Raw genomic sequence first — 19381 nt, 5'->3', positions numbered from 1 at the left:
TTTATTGAAGTATAGTTAATTTGCAGTGTTGTGTTAATTTCTGCTGTGCAGCAAAGTGATTCAGTTATACATATATATGTACATATATACACATTCTTTTTAAAAATATTCTTTTCAATTGTAGTTTGTCATAGGATATCGAATATAGTTCTCTATACTATACAGTAGGACCTTGTTTTTTATCCATTCTCTATATAAAAGCTTACATCTGCTAACCCCAACCTCCCACCTCTTCCCTCCCCCAAACCCCTCCCCCTTAGCAACCACAAGTCTGTTCTTTATGTATTTTTAAAATGAATGGAAATCCTTCCATGTCTCTGCAAATGGCACAATTTCGTTCCTTTTTATGGCTGAGTCATATTCCATTGTACGTATGTACCACATCTTCTTTATCCATTCCTCTGTTTATGGACATTTAGGTTGCTTCCATGACCTGGCTATTGTAAATAGTGCAGCAGTGAACATTGGGGTGCATGTATCTTTTTGAATTTTGGTTTTCTCTGGGTATATACCCAGGAGTGGGATTGCTGGGTCACATGGTAGTTTTTGTGCCATTTGCAGAGACATGGATGGACCTAGAGATTGTCATACAGAGTGAAGTAAGTCAGAAAGTGAAAAACAAATATCGTATAATATCACATATGTGGAATATAGAAAAATGGTACAGATGAACTTATTTGCAAAGCAGAAATAGAGACATAGATGAACATAGAGAACAAACATATGGATACCAAGGGGGGAAGGGGGGTGGGATGAACTGGGAGATTGGGACTGACATATATACACTACTATGTATAAAACATACACAGGGAACTCTATTCAATGCTCTGTGGTGACCTAAATGAGAAGGAAATCCAAAAAAAGATATATATATATATATATATATATATATATATATATATATATATATATACATACATATATACATATAGCTGATTTACTTTGTGGTATAGGAGAAACTAACACAACATTGTAAAGCAACTATACTCCAATAAAAATTATTAAAAAAATAAAATGAATGGAAGCCCTGCTGAATTCCTGTCATCTGTGAGTTCTGGAGTTGGTTAGTCCTTGTCTTAGATCTGGTTTATCTGTTTCTTCCTAATGAAGAGCAAACAGAGTTCTACGGCTTTCATGAAATGGGGGAGGAAATGAGGAAGAAGGTAGGGATTGGCATGTGACAAGCCCAGGGGACAACGAGTTTAATAGGATGTTTGCCAGTATCCTTGGTGTAACTTATTTCATGTGGAGCTTTCCAGAGGGGGGTGAGAGATGGAACATCTGTGGTCTGAGGCACCCATGGGGGTTTGTCTCACGTTTTAGTGCCCGATGCCTTGGTGCCAGGTTGAGCTTCAGCAGTATTGCCTGAATGTCCTGCAGTCACTTTCTAGTCCTGCCAGTGTCAGCAAAGGAAATGAAGTGTTGGCTGACAGTTACGGGGGAAAGAATTTGAGGCAAAGAAATTTAAGTGTGAGGGAAGAGGAATAATGGATATGAGAATGTAGAGACCAGGTGGAGACTGGAATAGTCAGTGCAGGTGCTCCAACCATCCATAAAACCAAAACGGGAGGAGGTAGGTTTAGAAGAAACGACACACTGGTAGAAGGGGTTCTCTAGACTCTCTCTCTCTTTTTTTTTTTAAATTAATTTTTATTGGAGTATAGTTGCTTTACAGTGTTACGTTAGTTTCTACTGTATAGCAAAATGAATCAGCTGTATGTATACATATAGCACCTCTTTTTTGGATTTCCTTCCCATTTAGGTCACCACAGAGCATTAAGTAGAGTTCCCTGTGCTATACAGCTGGTTCTCATTAGTTGTCTGTTTTATACATAGTAGTGTGTATATGTCAGTCCCAATCTCCCAATTTATCCCACCACCACTTCCCCCTTGGTATCCATACATTTCATCTCTGTGTCTGTGTCTCTATCTCTGCTTTGCAAGTAAGGTTATCTATACCATTTTTATAGATTCCACATATATGAGTTAATATACAATATTTGTTTTCCTCTTTCTGGCTTACTTCACTCCGTATGACACTCTCTACGTCCATCCACGTCTTTACAAATGACCCAATTTCATTCCTTTTTATGACTGAGTAATATTCCATTGTATATATGTACCAACTCTTCTTTATCCATTCATCTGTCGATGGACATTTAGGTTGCTTCCATGTCTCCAGACTCTTTCTTGAGCCCTGGATTCATATTGTACTTGATACCCCACAGAATCCTTGTCTCATGACAGAATTCACTGTCTACCTGGAGTTCCCCCCAGATACAGACCATCGTTTCTTGGCAACATTGCCATTATTCACCTATTTGTTCAAGAGGAAAAAAAACTGAGTCATGCTGGACTGTTTTACTTCCTTTACTTCTAATGTTCTATGAAATTTTCATTTATCCATGTTACACCTTCTCCTCCCTTTTTTCTTCCTTCCTCTCATCTTTCAAGGCCCAGCTGAAATCTTCCTTCTCTGTGGTGCTTTTCCCAACTCTACAATCAATATGACCCTCCTGCCTTCATTTGCAAGCATCGCTACTTTTACTGTTGCTGAGCGCTGACTTCATCCTGCTTTCTGTACAAGTCTGTAGAGAGAAAGGGATTAGAACAGGTAGAGGAGGTCAAGATGTGAAGGCATATTGGTGCTGGGCAAGAGTGTCATTGGATAAGACCCTAAGAAGGTCACAAGTTCCAAGACCTGTATTAACTGTCCAGTGGCCCCCTGGCTCTGAGGACCGACTCATGATAAACAAATGATCATGGGACTAAGCTGCAAATGACAATCACAACTAATTTTTAGTGAGAATTAAGTACTATATAAACTCTGATGCTCATTTTGACATTAATAGCTCATTGTTTCAAGGCTGTCAAGTTACTTTGGAAGCCAGATCACAATCAACACCTACTTCATTAACTTTCTGGGAAAAATAATTATTTCAGGGCCTGGAAATACTTGAAAAATCCATGTTAGGTGTATTAACTCCCTGAAGTCAGCTTACATGAGAAGTCACATAGAGTCAGGACATTGCTCTATGAATCACTGAATGGACAACGGGTAGGTTCTACACTGGTGTGCTGTCCATTTCACAGGAGGGATTGAGCTGTAGATGAGAACTTGACACACAGTTTGTTTGCTAGGACCCATTGCATCCATCTCCACATGCCAACCTGCTTTGCCAATGAAGCCGAGATTCCTAAAGTCCTGTGGGATAGGCTTCCTCTTCCCTCCATAGGGTTCAAATGGGCAGGTCCAAACTTTTATCTAGGCTTCCTTGCAGGACCTCTCCCTTTTTGTGGTTGACACGTCATTTTATTAACAACTATTACCATAGTTGTATGTTGTCACTTTTACTCAGCCTGATAGCCTATCATGGTTGCCTGACAACCAGATTGTCTCCAGTAGGTGGCTGTGTATGTCCCACCTCTGATGGGCAAAAGGTAGTCTTACCGTTTCATTTCCATTTGTCTCATCACCAAGACTTGGGGCTTAGGAGGCAGTTAGGGCATCTCACCCTACTGCCAAACACCACCACCACCTTGTATTTGGTTAGTTGTGTAGAAGTCAGCCTCTCTTGTCAGATTGGAAGCTGTCTTCTTCTCCCAGCCTTTCTGTAAACCTTGCTTATGTAAAATACTTTGATTCACTTTGTGTCTGAAGTTGACTGCTAGGTGCTGTGGGGCCATAAGAAATTCAGTTTGGTTGGGGAAGGTGGTGATACATGGAGGCCCTGAGTGGGTAGATGAGTTCTGAAGGAGTTCTCCAATGTCAGATTCAATATGAAGAAACTAAAATTAAGGAGACTCAGAGGGAGAGTAGCTTATTTTTCCTTCTTTTCTTCTTATCTTGCTATTTTTTTCTTACTTCCTTCTCGTGTCAGCATTCTCCCCGCCAGTAGTTATTTTGCAAGATACTTTCTCATGCCTTGGAAAATCAGTTAAGTGTTTAGAGAATACAGAGAGTCCCCTCTGGTTCTCATCTCCAGTGTTGATGATGGAATTGAGATTAGATGAGGTACTGGAAACAGTGACCAACACGACGAGGCAGTTTCTAGAGAGTGCTAGATAACCAACCAGTTGAGGTGAGAGGGGAGTGGTTGCTCTGAGTATGTGGTCGGAAAGGCCTGAAGAGGATGTGTTTTGAGGTTAAGACCCAAGTGGTTGGGGAGTAAATCCGAGTAGTTACGGTTGCTGTTCATGATGCTAGCAAAATAGAATGCCCTTAGCCCAGTACATGGCAGTCACAAGTGCCTAACAAGGACTCACTGCTATGATTATGGTTGTATTTATTACCGTTATTATTTTTATCGTTACCTTTTCAGCATGAAATTGAGGGCCAAGGAGGTTGAATGACTTGCCTAATGTTATCCAGCTAGTAAGTGTCAGAGCCAGGATCTAAATCCAGTACTGTTTGAATCCAAAGCCTGTGCATAAAACTGTGTACATTAGGGCTTTAGAGAAATGCACATCTGCATGTTGGGAGAACTCAGAGCTGGTAATCTAAAAAATGTTGATCATCAAGGGAAGATGTATGTTTTTCTTTGTCCACTGTGCCCTTTTAAATGCAGGGATAATTATGGTGGTGGAATGGCTTATTATCATGGTCTATAGCCAGTAATCCTGAATGGAAGGATTATTACCATCCCCGCCCCACCATCCATGTAATCCCACAATGGGGTACATCCTTCCCTAACACTTTATTTGACAGTTGGAGTTTTAAACAACTCGCTTTGGTGCAAGTTTAAGTGGATGAGCTGAGTGGTTTAGAGAAGTACCCTGTTGGGATAGTTCCAGAAACTGCTTGGCAACCACAGAGCTTCAGTTTAGTGACCGCAGAGAAGCAAAATGACAAACCAGAGAGGAGAGGAAACAACCTGCAGCTTTCAGAATTAAACAAGTGCGTCAATTTCTCTACACTTCAATTACGTGTTCTTTACTATTTTTATTTTGTCTCAGAAATCATTGCTCAACATAAATGGGGTCAGTGAGACAAATATGTAAACATGTCCCAGGGTGCTTCATGGGATTGACCCCTTTTTTCTTTTTCCACCCCTCCTTCCCATACCTACTACGTGCTGATCCTGTCCTGAGGCACTGGGGACACAGCAGTCAACAAAAGAGACAACAGGATATTTCCTCATGGAGATCCTGTTCTAGATGGCAGCGGGCTACAGATATATTCAGAAAGTGATAGATGTAATGGCGAAAAATAAAGCAGAGGAGTGCTCAGGTGGAGGTGTGACCATTTTGAACACAGTGGTCAGGAAATATCTCTTCTGAGAAGATAACATTTACACCAAGTCCTAGAGGAGACAAGGAAGCAAGTCATGTGCGTATCTGGAGACAAAGCATTTCTAAAGGAGAGAACAGCCAGTGTGCAGGTTCCAGGAAGGCAGGAGTGTGTCTGGTATTTGTCAGGAAGAGCAGGAAAGCAGTGTGACTGGAGAGGATGGTAGGAGGTGTCAGTTACTTCTGAGGATGTATCACATGGGCTTTCCCATCCTGCCAGGCAACTCTGCTACCATAACAACTACCCAGGGTGCTGGATGAGCAGTTTCAAAGGAACCCTATGGGCTTGGTGCCGTGTTGCTCACAGGCAGGGCGGGAAGAATCAATAGCATATAGCGGTGCTTGCTGTACCTGCTGTGAACACCGGGAATAGCAATAAGTGGGTTTGCCTCGGATCGGAACTGTGGAGGAAGTGGGCATAGGTTGATAAGCTGTGTGGAGAGGGGAAGACAGCACTGTCCCGAGATATGTTATACCTTGATTGTCTATCTGTCATCATAACAGTGTCAGTGAGGAAGGGATGGTCAGAATGAAGGGAGGGACTTGGGTTGCTGACCACCTTCATTGAGTTGTTTTCTGTAGTCTTCCCAAACACATCCACTGTCCTCATAATAATAAAAATAATAGTGGCAACACCAATCCAGTAGCACTCTGAGAGGTTATGTGTAAGAAACTCTGCAAAGTGCAATGTAAATGTCATCTCATTGGACCACATCTATTGGGCTCACTCTTTATACAAAGAGCCTTGTGCAGTGTCCGACCCAAAGAAGGTACACAGTAGATAGCTTTGAATGAATGAATTTTTCTCCTAATAACTTATAAGGATATTTTTTATGCCCCTTTTAGAGATGTTCCCATGGTCATGGACTTTAAGTAAGTAAACTTTTCAAGGACACAGAGCCAAGAAGTAGCAGAAGTGGAAGTCAAATCCAAGTCTCTGTGACTCCAGAGTTTTGTCTACTATTGGGCAGAGCTGCCTGCCTGTATGTCAGATGAGGTGTCCTGCTTTTGCATTCTTCTGGTTTTGGGCACAGTTGTGGTTCAGTGAAGAGTGGATACCCAGGACTCAGATGGAGGGCTAACTCTCTTGCTTCTCTTTGGCAACCATCTAGCCTCTTAGCTCTGGCTCCCAATTTGTACATTGTAAATTACTAATGACAGCCCATAGACTCCTTATAAGAAGTTAATAGGAGTGTGTGTTTGTCAGTTATGAACTACTAAGCAAAGTAAAGGGGGTACTGTTAATCTTTTAAAGTATCTACTGCTAATGGTAATGAAAACAATTATGGAAGGTCAGTAAGGAAATATTACTGAATATGGTAAGAAAAGTTCATTATACCAAGGTTGCAAACATTTTCTGTAAAGGACCCGGTAATGAATAGGTCCAGCTTTGTGAGCCATAGATCTCTCTCTGTGGTAACTACTCAACTCTGGTGTTGTAGCATGAAATTAGCCGTAGAAATATATATAGATATGTACATAGGCAAGGTATAAATGAATAGGTGGGGCTGGGTTTGAAAGTTCAAACTTTATAAAAACAAGCGTTGGGCTTTACTTTGCTGGTGGATAGGTAGTGAATATGTGTATTCACACACATGCACATACACACACCTGACTTATATTTTGTATATTAGATAATATTCCAGGGTAATCAGTTTAAGTGAACAGTCTTGGGGGTGGGGAAAAAGAAATGTGTATACCTTGATTGTATGATCAATAACCTCCTAAAAAGTTGTATAAAAATTGAATATGGAGGGTGGAGTCAACATGACAGCGTGGGAAGACGCGGAGTTCACGTCTCCCCACAACTAGGGTGCCTGCCGGATGCTGGTGGGGGACCTTGATGCCCATGGAGAAGGGAGGAATCCCCAAGGGAACTGGTTGGACATGGGGGGACTGAGGGGGGAGGAGAAGTGGAGGATGAAGAGTTCTGGCACCCTTGAGGGGTGGCTGAGGGGGGGGAGGGGTTACCATGCTTGGATGGACCCTTGGGGGCTCAGATCAGGGGGGAGTGCACTGAGCATTTCTTTTGCCTAATAGGCCCAGAAAGTCTACCTGGCTCTTGGGCCAAGTCCTATGCCCTCAGAGGCCCCCTCCAGGCCGTCTTGGTCCTGAGGGCACAGGAGGGAGGCCGGGGGAGAACAGGAGAGACAGGCAGGAGGGGTCTTCAGGACCAGAGGAGCGTGAGAGGAGTGGAGAGTGTTTGCCCTACCCACTCAGGCCCTGGAAGCCTGCTGGGCTCCCAGGCGGGGTCCCCCACCCTATGAGACCATAGGCCGGGGCCCCTTCTGTTCCGTTGAGCCTAAGCCCCAGCCCCCACACCCCCCACAGCCTTTTCCAGCCCTGTGGGTCCTAAGCACAGGCCCTGCTGGCTGCCCAAACCCTGCCTCTGCCTAGGCCCTACCCTCCACAGCCAACGCCTTTTCCGCCTTTTTCCCCCCTTTTTTTTTCTTCTCCTCTATTTTACTATTGTGGTTCTGTTTTCCCTTCCAGTTGTTGTTTCATCTATATTTTTATTTTTATACTCTTTCTAACATACCTGTTAGTTTCCTAGTCTGATTTTAGTTTTTACTCTTTGTTATTTGTTTGTTACTCTTTGTTCTCTTTTTTTTCTCTCTCTTTTTTTTTTTTTTTGCCACCCTGCACAGTTTACAGAATCTTGGTTCACGAGGCAGGGGTTGGGCCGAAGCTTGTGTGGTGGGAGCTCCAAATCTGAACCACTGGTCTAGCAGAGAACCTCAGACCCCAGGGAATATTCATCAGAGTGATGTCTCCCAGAGGTCATCATCTTGGCACCAAGAACCAGCTCTACCCAACAACCTATAAGCTCCAGTGTTGGAAGCCTTAGGCCAAACACCCAGTAAGACAGGAAGGAACACAGTCCCACCCATCAAAAAACAAAAAAATAAGACAGCAAAAAAAAATGTCACAAATGAAGGAGCAAGGTAAAAACCTACACGACCAAATAAATGAAGAGGAAATAGGCAATCTATCTGAAAAATAATTCAGAGTAATGACAGTAAAGATGATCCAGAATCTTAGAAATAGAATGGAGGCAACGATTGAGAAAATACAAGAAATGTTTAATAAAGATCTAGAAGAACTAGAGAACAAACAGAGATGAACAACACATAACTGAAATGAAAAATACACTGGAAGGAATCAATAACAGAATAACTGAGGCAGAAGAACGAATAAGTGAGCTGGAAGACAGAATGGTGGAAATAACTGCCAAGGAGCAGAATAAAGAAAAAAGAAGGAAAAGAATTGAAGACAATCTCAGAGACCTCTGGGACAACACTAAACGTACCAACATTCAAATTATAGGGGTGCCAGAGGAAGAAGAGAAAAAGAAAGGTTCTGAGAAAATATTTAAAGAGATTATAGTGTAAAACTTCCCTAATATGGGAAAGGAAATTGTCACCCAAGTCCAGGAAGCGCAGAGAGTCCCGTACAGGATAAACCCTAGGAGAAACACACCAAGACACGTATTAATCAAACTAACAAAAATTAAATTCAAAGAAAAAATATTAAAAGCAGCAGGAGAAAAACAAAAAATAACATACAAAGTTATCCCCATAAGGTTATCAGCTGAGTTTTCAGCAGAAACTCTGCAGGTCAGAGGGAGTGGCAGGATATACTTAAACTGAGGAAAGAGAAAAACCTACAACCAAGATTACTCTACCCAGTAACGATCTCATTCAGATTCGATGGAGAAATCAAAAGCTTTTCAGGTAAGCAAAAGCTAAGAGAATTCAGCACCACCAAACCAGCTTTACAACAAATGCTAAAGAAACTTCTCTAGGCAGGAAACACAAGAGAAGAAAACGACCCACAAAAACAAACCCCAAACAATTAAGAAAATGGTAATAGGAACATACATATCAATAATAACCTTGAATGTAAACGTATTAAATGCCCCAACCAAAAGACACAGGTTGGCTGAATGGTTACAAAAACAAGCCCCATATATACGCTGTCTACAAGAGACCCACTTCAGACCTAGTGACACATACAGACTGAAAGTGAAGGGATGGGGAAAGATATACCATGTGAATGAAGATCAAAAGAAATCTGGAGTAGCAATACTTGTATCAGATAAAATAGACTTTAAAATAAAGACTGTTACAAGAGATAAGGAAGGACACTACATAATGATCAAGGGATCAATCCAAGAAGAAGATATAACAATTATATATGTTTATGCACCCAACATAGGAGCACCTCAACACATAAGGCAAATGCTAACAACCATGAAAGGGGAAAACGACAGTAACACAATAATAGTAGGGGACTTTAACACTCCACTTACACAAATGGACAGATCATGCAAGCAGAAAATAAATGAGAAAACACAAGCTTTAAATGACACAATAGACCTGATAGATTTAATTGATAATTTATAGAACATTCCACCTGAAAGGGGCAGAATACACTTTCTCCTCAAGTGCACATGGAACATTCTCTAGGATAGGTCACATCTTTGGTCACAACTCAAGTCTCGGAAAATTTAAGAAAATTGAAATCATATCAAGCATCTTTTTGGACCACAGTGGAAATCAATTACAGGGAAAAAAAAAACTGTAAAAAAGAAATACATGGAGACTAAAGAGTATGCTACTAAATAACCAAGAGATCACTGAAGAAATCAAAGAAGAAATTAAAAAATAAATAGAAACAAATGACAACGAAAACATGACAACCCAAAACCTATGGAATGCAGCAAAAGCAGTTCTAAAAGGGAAGTTTATAGGAATTCAATCTCACGTCAAGAAACAAGAAAAATCTCAAATAAACAATCTAACACTACACCTAAAGCAACTAGAGAAAGAAGAACAAAAAAAACCTCCAAGTCAGTAGAAGGAAAGAAATCATAAAGACCAGATCAGAAATAAATGAAAAAGAAATGTAGGAAACAATAGCAAAGATCAATAAAACTAAAAGCTGGTTCTTTGAGAAGAGAAACAAAACTGATATACCCTTAGCCAGACCCATCAAGGAAAAAAAGAGAGAGGGCACAAATCAATAAAATTAGAAATGAAAAAGGAGAAAACACAACTGGCACACAGAAATACAAAGGATTATAAGAGACTACTACCAATAAAATGGACAATCATGAAGAAATGGACAAATTCTTAGAAAGTTACAATTTTCCAAGATGGAACCAGGAAGAATTAGAAAATATAAACAGACCAATCACAAGTAATGAAATTGAAACTATAATTAAAAACCTTCCAGCAAAGAAAAGTCCAGGACCAGATGGCTTCACAGGTGAATTCTATCAAATATTTAGAGAAGAGCTAACACCAATCCTTCTCAAACTCTTCCAAAAAATTTCAGAGGGAGAAGCATTCCCAAATTCATTATATGAAGCCACCATCACCCTGATACTAAAACCAGGAAAGGATGTCACAAAAAAAGAAAATTATAAACCAATATCACTGATGAGCATAGATGTAGAAATCCTCAACAAAATACTAGCAAACAGAATCCAACAACATATTAAAAGGATCATACACAATGATCTAGTGGGATTTATCCCAGGGGTGCCGGGATTCTTCAGTATATGCAAAGCAATCCATGTGATACACCATATTAACAAATTAAGTAATAAAACCATATGATCATCTCAATACGTGCAGAAATAGCTTTTGACAAAATTCAACACCCATTTATGATAAAAACTCTCCAGAAAATGGGCATAGAGGGAACCTACTTCGACATAATAAAGGCCATATATGACAAACCCACAGCAAACATTGTACTCAATGGTGAAAAACTGAAAGCATTTCTGCTAATATCAGGAACAAGACAAGGATGTCCACTCTCACCACTCTTATTCAACATAGTTTTGGAAGTCCTAGGCAAGGCAGTCAGAGAAGAAAAAGAAATAAAAGGAATACAAATCAGAAAAGAAGATGTAAAACTGTCAGTGTTTGCAGATGACATGTTACTATACATAGAAAATCCTAAAGATGCCATCAGAAAACTGCTAGAACTAATCAATGAGTTTGGTAAAGTTGCAGGTTACAAAATTAATGCACAGAAATCTCTTGCATTCCTATACACTAACAACGAAAAATCAGAAGGAGAAATTAAGGGAACAATCCCATTTACCATTGCAACAAAAGGAGTAAAATATCTAGGAATAAACCTACCTAAGGAGGCAAAAGACTTGTACTCAGAAAACTGTAAAACACTGAAGAAATAAATCAAAGATGACAAACAGATGGAGAAATATACCATGCTGTTGGATTGGAAGAATCAATATTGTGAAAATGACTCTACTACCCAAAGCAATCTACACATTCAGTGCAATCCCTATCAAACTACCAACGACGTTCTTCACAGTATTAGAACAAAAAATTTTACAATTCGTATGGAAACAAAAAAGACCCTGACAGGAATAAAGACACAGACCTACTAGAGAATGGACTTGAGGATATGGGGAGGGGGAAGGGTAAGCTGGGACAAAGCGAGAGAGTGACATGAACATGTATACACTACCAAACGTAAAATAGATAGCTAGTGGGAAGCAGCCGCATAGCACAGGGAGATCAGCTCGGTGCTTTGTGACCACCTAGAGGGGTGGGATAGGGAGGGTGGGAGGGAGGGAGACGCAAGAGGGAAGAGATATGGGAACATATGTATATGTGTAACTGATTCACTTTGTTATAAAGCAGAAACTAACACACCATTGTAAAGCAATTATACTCCAATAAAGATGAAAATAAATAAATAAAAATTAAAAAATAAAGATCCCGAATAGCCAAAGCAATCTTGAGAAAGAGAAATGGAGCTAGAGGAATCAGGCTCCCCGACTTCAAACTATACTACAAAGATACAGTAATCAATATAGTATGGTACTGACACAAAAACAGAAATATAGATAAATGAGATAGGATAGAATGCCCAGAGATAAACCCACACACATATGGACACCTAATTTACAACAAAGGAGGCAAGAATATACAATGGAGAAAAGACAGCATCTGCAATAAGTGATGCTGGGAAAACTGGATAGCTACATGTAAAAGAATGAAATTAGAACACTACCTAACACCATACACAAAAATAAACTCAAAATGGATTAAAGACCTAAATGTAAGTCCAGACACAATAAAACTCTTAGAGGAAAACAGGAAAAACACTCTTTGACATAAACCACAGCAAAATTTTTTTTTGATCCACCTCCTAGAGTAATGAAAATAAGAACAAAAATAAACAAATGTGACCTAATTGAACTTAAAAGCTTTTGCACAGCCAAGGAAACCATAAACAAGACAAAAGGACAACCCTCAGAATGGGAGAAAATATTTGCAAATGAAACAACTGACAAAGGATTAATCTCCAAAATATACAAACAGCTCATGGAGCTCAATATCAAAAAAACAAACAACCCAATTAAAAAATGGTCAGAAGACCTAAATAGACATTTCACCAAAGAAGACATACAGGTTGCGAAAAGGCACATGAGAAGATGCTCAACATCACTAATTATTAGAGAAATACAAATCAAAACTATGAGGTATCACCTCACACTGGTCAGAATGACCATTATCAGAAAATCTAGCAACAATAAATGCTGGAAAGGGTGTGGTGAAAAGGGAACCCTCTTGCACTGTTGTGGGAATGTAAATTGATACAGCCACTATGGAGAACAGTATGGAGGTTCCTTAAGAAACTAAAAATAGAACTACCATATGACCCAACAATCCCACTACTGGGCATATACCCTACGAATGCCATAATTCAAAAAGAGACATGTGTCACAATGTTCATTGCAGCACTATTTACAATAGCCAGGACATGGAAGCAACCTAAGTGTCCATTGACAGATGAATGGGTAAAGAAGATGTGGCACATATACACAATGGAATATTACTCAGCCATAAAAAGAAACGAAATTGAGTTATTTGTAGTGAGGTGGATGGACCTAGAGACTGTCGTACAGAGTGAAGTAAGTCAGAGAGAGAATAACAAATACCATATGCTAACACATATATGTGGAAGTTAAAAAAAAAATGGTTCTGATGAACCTAGGGGCAGGACAGGAATAAAGACACAGACGTAGAGAATGGACTTGAGGACACGGTGGGGGAGGTGGAAGCTGCAGCAAAGTGAGAGTAGCACTGACATATATACACTCTCAAATGTAAAATAGGTAGCTGGTGGGAAGCAGCCGCGTAGCACAGGGAGATCAGCTCAGTGCTTTGTGACCACCTGGAGGGGTGGGATAGGGAGGGTGGGTGGGAGGCTCAAGAGGGAGGGGATAGGGCTTCCCTGGTGGCACAGTGGTTGAGAGTCCACCTGCCGATGCAGGGGACACGGGTTCGTGCCCCGGTCCGCGAAGATCCCACATGTCGCGGAGCGGCTGGGCCCGTGAGCCATGGCCGCTGGGCCTGTGCATCTGGAGCCTGTGCTCCGCAGCGGGAAAGGCCACAACAGTGAGAGGCCCATGTACCAGAAAAAAAAAAAGGGAGGGGATATGGGGATATATGTATACATATGCCTTATTCACATTGTTGTATAACAGAAACTAACACAGCATTGTGAAACAATTATACTCCAATAAAGATGTATTGAAAAAAATTTGATTACGAGTAAACTCAGCCATTTGGTAGACCTGAATTTTTCTGAACGGGCGTTCTAATTTTGACCTCTGATTGTCATGTGAGTTGTTTTACTTCTATCACTGTATCCAAGCATCGCTTAATGGTCTGTCTAGCCATCTGAGCCCCTTTGCTCCTTTTGCTGCTTCCTTTCCCCTGTAGGTATTTGTGTCTGTGAGTATGCTCTTCCTGAGTATTCACATTCTTAGAAATAGATGTGGGTTAAGTAATTAACTAAATATGTATCATCAATATATATCGTTTGCTATACTCATGTACTTGAATAGAGTATTTCCCAAAGAAAATCTTAAGTGATCTTCTCAGCCAATGTGTTACTCTTATTTAGCTTTCCTGCATGTGGGTTTATGTCTTCTTCCAGTAAAGTTTAAACAGCCAGTGATTGTTTACATCACTTATTATTTAACTTCCTGTGAATTCTCCGTGCTAAGATCCTTCAGACGGCCACGTGGGAGGTGATATTTGTACAAGATCACATTTAGTGTACACAAAAGAAAATGTTTTTTCACATCAGTGTCTTGTTCTTAAGATCCTTGGAGGCTAGAGGAGATTTTCTTTTTGTTTTAAATAATTGACCCATCCATTCTGGTATCTCCTCATGTTAATACATTTGTAGTCTTGTATGTATTACCTTGTATGTATTTACATACCTTCCCATGAATTTCACCTTAGCAAGATAAAATGGAAATAGCAATATAAATTTGCTGTCATTAAATACATACACACACACACACACACATACAGAGACACACACACAAATGCCACTTATCTAAAAGGTAACAGTGAGAGTTGTGTGAGAGATGACTAGCCTCATGCCAACATGTTAATGCTGAGTTTCTGAATGTTTGTGTACAATTAGAGAGTTTTGTCATATTAAGACTTCTCAGCATTGGTGATATTCAAGATTATTTGTCTTTTCCTGAGTATGTCCTTGGAAACATTTGTTTAAAATGGTTAAAACCAGTGCTTAATGGATAAACAAACTATGGTACACTCATAATGATGGAATACTATTCAGTAATTAAAAAAAAAGAACTATTTATACAGTTGCCGACTTGAATGGATTTCAAAGGCATTGGGCCAAGTGAAAGATGTCAGCCAGTGTCAAGTTTGCATGTATTCCATTTATATGACATTATGGAAAAAGATGAAGCTATAGGATGAGGACAGGTCAATGACTGCCATGGATTAGGGGTGAGGGAACAATATGATAACAGTAGGATTGCATGCAGGAGTTTTTTGGGGGAACCGTTTTATGCCCCAATAGTGGTGGTAGTTACACAAATATATACATGTGTAAAAAAGTCATTGCATTGTACACACATGTAAAAAGTCAATTTCACTGTGTATTAATTTTTTAAAGTAAAATTTAAAAAGAAAAATTAGAGTGCTTGATTTTGCTTGTTGAGAACATCAAAGAAAAAATCTCATGATGACAGATACCAGGGATTCCTGTAAGAAAAATACTAATTGTACTTTTTTAATGAAAAATTCAGTGATGTAGTTACTAGGTTTACAAAGAAGCTGAAAATAATGCAACTTCTACTCAGTGAATAGTACCTTCAGTTCCATGCAGAGTGTCAGGAATACTCAAAGTTATGTGTCCCCCAGCAGCTGTAACCCGGTACTCCTGTACTGCTGTAGCCTTTCCTGGCTTCTTTATGGTGATCACTTTCCTTCCTCGGTGTGTATACACGGCGTGTGACAGTTACGGTGGCTGTGGGAATCATAACTTTAAGTTCTGTGACTTCTGTGAGTAAAACGAGCCATAATGTTGAATTAATGTCATTCTTCACATTTAATTTCCGCGTTGTTCTAAGTGGAAGACTTATTGAGTATTTGAATAAAAGCAACGTGTTCATTTTTGATAGTGTGTAAATGATGGTGGTGATGTGGGCTTATTTTGTCACTGAATGAACGTGATCATTAAGTACGGGGAGGCTCCCTTGGGAGAGTGTGTATGGTGTGTTGGTCTGAGGAGTGATGGTTTTTAAGAAACATTCACTCTTCTGTTTGACAGCAGAAGGTGACAGTAGAAGATACGGGACCATGCACTTTAAACAGGAATTCTGATCCCAACACTGGCAGTTTTACAGAACTGCCTTCAAACAGGATTGGTTAAGTGGAACGTTGATTCGTTTCATAAAACTGGAGACACTAACGGGGTGATCAGGCTGCAGAAGATCAGACAGCTGATGTTACTTGTTGGTTCTGCACATGAAGACCTGATCGGGGTATTTTGGGTTTTGCAGATCAGGCAGAAGAGGAATCGCTGAGCTTCCAGGAGATAATCATGAGGAGAGTAATAGTGTAAAAGGCATGAGGAGAAATCTTTTGAAATTGGGAGAGTTGAGTAAGATTTGATTGTCGTCATAGAGCGGTCTTCAGGCCGTCCTGTCCCACTCCCCCGGGTGTCATTTTACACATAACACAAGTAGGAGGTACCGACTGGGAAATGGACGGGAAGGTGACCAACAGAGGCCCAGCTGCCTCCTTCCTTGTCTGCTGTCAGGTCGAGCCCACATTGAGAGTGAGGGCTCTTTGCCCAGCTGGGCAGTGGTGATCCTTCCAGAGCCAGGGGCACCAGTGACTGAAGTGCTGGGGTCCTTAGAGAAAGGTCCAAGTGTCTGAAATCGCCCTGGGTCCTGTGTGAATTTGAATTGAATGAAATGTATTCACAGTAAAGGGACATTCGAGCTGGGACTGGGAGAAAGGGGCAGATGTGATGGGAGAAGCACAGGTACAAACAGCCATAGGGCTTCTCTGCTCCCCGGTGAGGGCTTGGGAGGCTCCATGCCGACTTGTGATCGGGGCTCGTTTCTGCCTCGCTGCAGCATTTCTTGGTGTCACTGCATGCAGAGGGGGTAGACCAAAGAGCCCTGCTTGTTTGCAGCCCTTTGTCAGCCCTCTTAGGGCCTGAAGAAATGCCCTATTGTTGTAGAATCCAGGTTCTGTTGCTGCCTGAACTCCACTTGATAGAGAGACAGGGAGAGAGAGAGAGAGACAGAGAATGTCTTGGAAGGCAACCTGCCTTCCATCCAAGCAGGATCTCTGAATTGCGCCACAATCTCCCTGATCTTTGCTGTGGGTGGGAAGGACCAATGACCACAGTGCATCTGTTCCCCATCTTCGCCCCCTCAAAGCTTCATGGTCATCTAAGCAATCTCTGCAGGCCTGCTGCCTGTATCTAAATTTCATAACTTCAGAGTTACTCAGCCTTGTTTGGAGGGAGAAATCTCATGTTTTCCCACAGGAAAGCAGCCCTGGCTAATGTGTCTGACAAACGGGAACATCCCTAAAATGCTGGGAGACCTTTTAATCCCTTCCCTTCCACTTTGCCTTTCCATGCAGGTAGCTATCCTCACATCTAACCCAGAACCTTCATAAAATCCCAGAGCTCCTCTGGACCCCACATTGGTACATATAAAACCTGATAGAATGCAAATGTTTACTGCGTCCCATACTAACTGCCGAACCGCGCTCACTTCAGTGCCTGGTGGCATCATTTCCTAGGTTGTCAGAGGCATATTTAAGTAGGAAACATAGACACCCCCCAGTCTGAGATCATTTGTTGAGAAGTTGCATTTCCTTACTCTTTGGTTGGCTCTTGTACAGTTGCTAGACCCATGAGGTTATGTTTGGAGGAAGGTCTTTGTGGTCACATTTGAAATGTGTCCTACTAGACTGATAAACTCCGGTCTCTGGTACCTGATAGTCCTTTTCTCTTTGACGGCTGGGGGACCAGGCAGGTCCTCGATGGAGGGACCTGGCAGGATGGCCCTGCTGCTCACACTGCCTCCCCTGGGACAAAGTTGCTGGCACGCTAATGACTTGGATGAACTACGGATGCCTCAGCGGCCCTTCAGGAGAGCGGAATCGGCCTTATCCACATGCTGATCAATGACTAAGAGGGCAGAGGCTGCAACCAGATGGACTCCAGTGAGTCAGCCTTTTACTGCCGAGACTTGCCACACACTCCGGAAGGCAGCCTGCATTTGACTATGCAAATGGCAGCTTCAAAGGGAAACACCCGATAAAGGATATCCTTGTAGGTTGATATTCTTTTGGTTTTTTAAAAGCAGGGTTATTATTACTTTTTCTTCTTGTTTACAGAAGCTCTGTGGAAGTGGTGATCTGAATGCTTCTCTGACATCCCAACGTTTCAAAGAGCTATCTGTAAGTGACATTCCTTAAAAACAAAGAAACACTAAAGTAAATGCTATAAATATTTCTTATCAAATGTTTGGATCTTTGCCTCTTTTATTTCTAAAGGATCCCAAACTGTTACCACCCACAAAGACAGGCCTTGCAAATTGTGTCTGGAAAAGATGAATTCAGTGTCTATTGATTTGTCAGAGTGGGATAGATTCTTCTAAAAATACAGAGCCATGAAATTGAGTGAGATGGTACAGGAGACAAAGCCATTTTGATGTGCTTTGAAATGTGGACGAGGAACTTTCAAAAGAACGCTGTGGAGAGTGACTTAGCCACAGATCGATTCATTGAAATTCAAATAATTGAAAAATAAATCATTTTATTTGTACTTTTTCTCCCAAAAGACACAAATTTGCTCTTTTCAAAACTTGAATTGGATTCGTTTAAGAAATATTCAGAAACTGAATTTGATGTTGTGGCTTGTAGGAGTTGATGCATTCCTGGAGAGGAAAAGTGAACTTGGTGGGAGGTGAGACTGTGTGGGTAAGTGTAGGAAACACTATAATGGGGACCAGGGAGTGAAAGAAAAATATGCCACAGGCAGGAGAGCAGAGAGGAAGTGTCTCCCATATGGACCCAGGTGTGGGGCCCATGTTGGCTGGACATGGATTAGTAGGTGATCAACTGAGTAGTTGTGAATGGGAGTGTTTTTGTTACATGTGCAGGAGGTGTACCTGAACTGATGGGGGTTGGTGGGCTGAGGGGAGAAGAGGAGGGAGACATCGCACATCCGAGCTGAGAGGTGTGGACCAGGGTCGTGGGACCCCGCCCCATAGCTGGACTTCTGCATTGTATATCCTCTCTGGGTCCTCCACTGGGAGCTGTAGGATAAGGATCCTGCAGGGCATGGGTGAGTTTAGGGGGATGTCAGATGTCGGCATGCAACTTACCTGCTTCTTCTTGGGAAGTTAATACTGTGAAGCTATTGTCATGAATTCTCATAGAATCCCTCTGGGGAGAAGGATAAAGAACAGTGTAACCATGTCATCGACATGGGTGGGTGGGAGCAGAGGATGACGCTCACAGATTCGCCATTACAGTGATCATCTTTTTTCCTTAAATGAAGAAGTGTTTCCGACATTCTGTTTCTTGGGCCTAAGACAACTGACTTCAATGCCTTCTCCATCTGTGCAGACTCTCGGGGAAGCCGGCGACGGCTTGAGTAACCTGCCCAACCCTTTCGCCTACCTCCTCACCATCCACCTGAAAGAAGGCCGGAACCTGGTGGTCCGGGATCGCTGTGGTAA

General features: G+C 41.4%; 1 protein-coding gene across 8 annotated transcripts in view; it reads left to right on the top strand.

Moving 5' to 3' along the window:
* MCTP2 (multiple C2 and transmembrane domain containing 2) overlaps positions 1 to 19381 on the top strand; it is a 252690-nt gene that overhangs the window by 63851 nt on the left and 169458 nt on the right. For all 8 annotated transcript variants that reach the window (XM_019945844.2, XM_033852092.2, XM_019945842.3 and 5 more), the window contains 2 exons: positions 18033 to 18095; positions 19269 to 19377. In XM_019945844.2, the coding sequence (XP_019801403.1) occupies positions 18033 to 18095; positions 19269 to 19377 (172 nt within the window). The remainder of the gene's footprint in view (positions 1 to 18032; positions 18096 to 19268; positions 19378 to 19381) is intronic.

This window comes from Tursiops truncatus, chromosome 2, assembly GCF_011762595.2.
Source record: "Tursiops truncatus isolate mTurTru1 chromosome 2, mTurTru1.mat.Y, whole genome shotgun sequence".
Lineage (NCBI taxonomy): Eukaryota > Metazoa > Chordata > Mammalia > Artiodactyla > Delphinidae > Tursiops > Tursiops truncatus.
The sequence above is the reverse complement of the archived record's forward strand: the minus strand, read 5'-3'. Positions and strand labels throughout refer to the sequence as shown.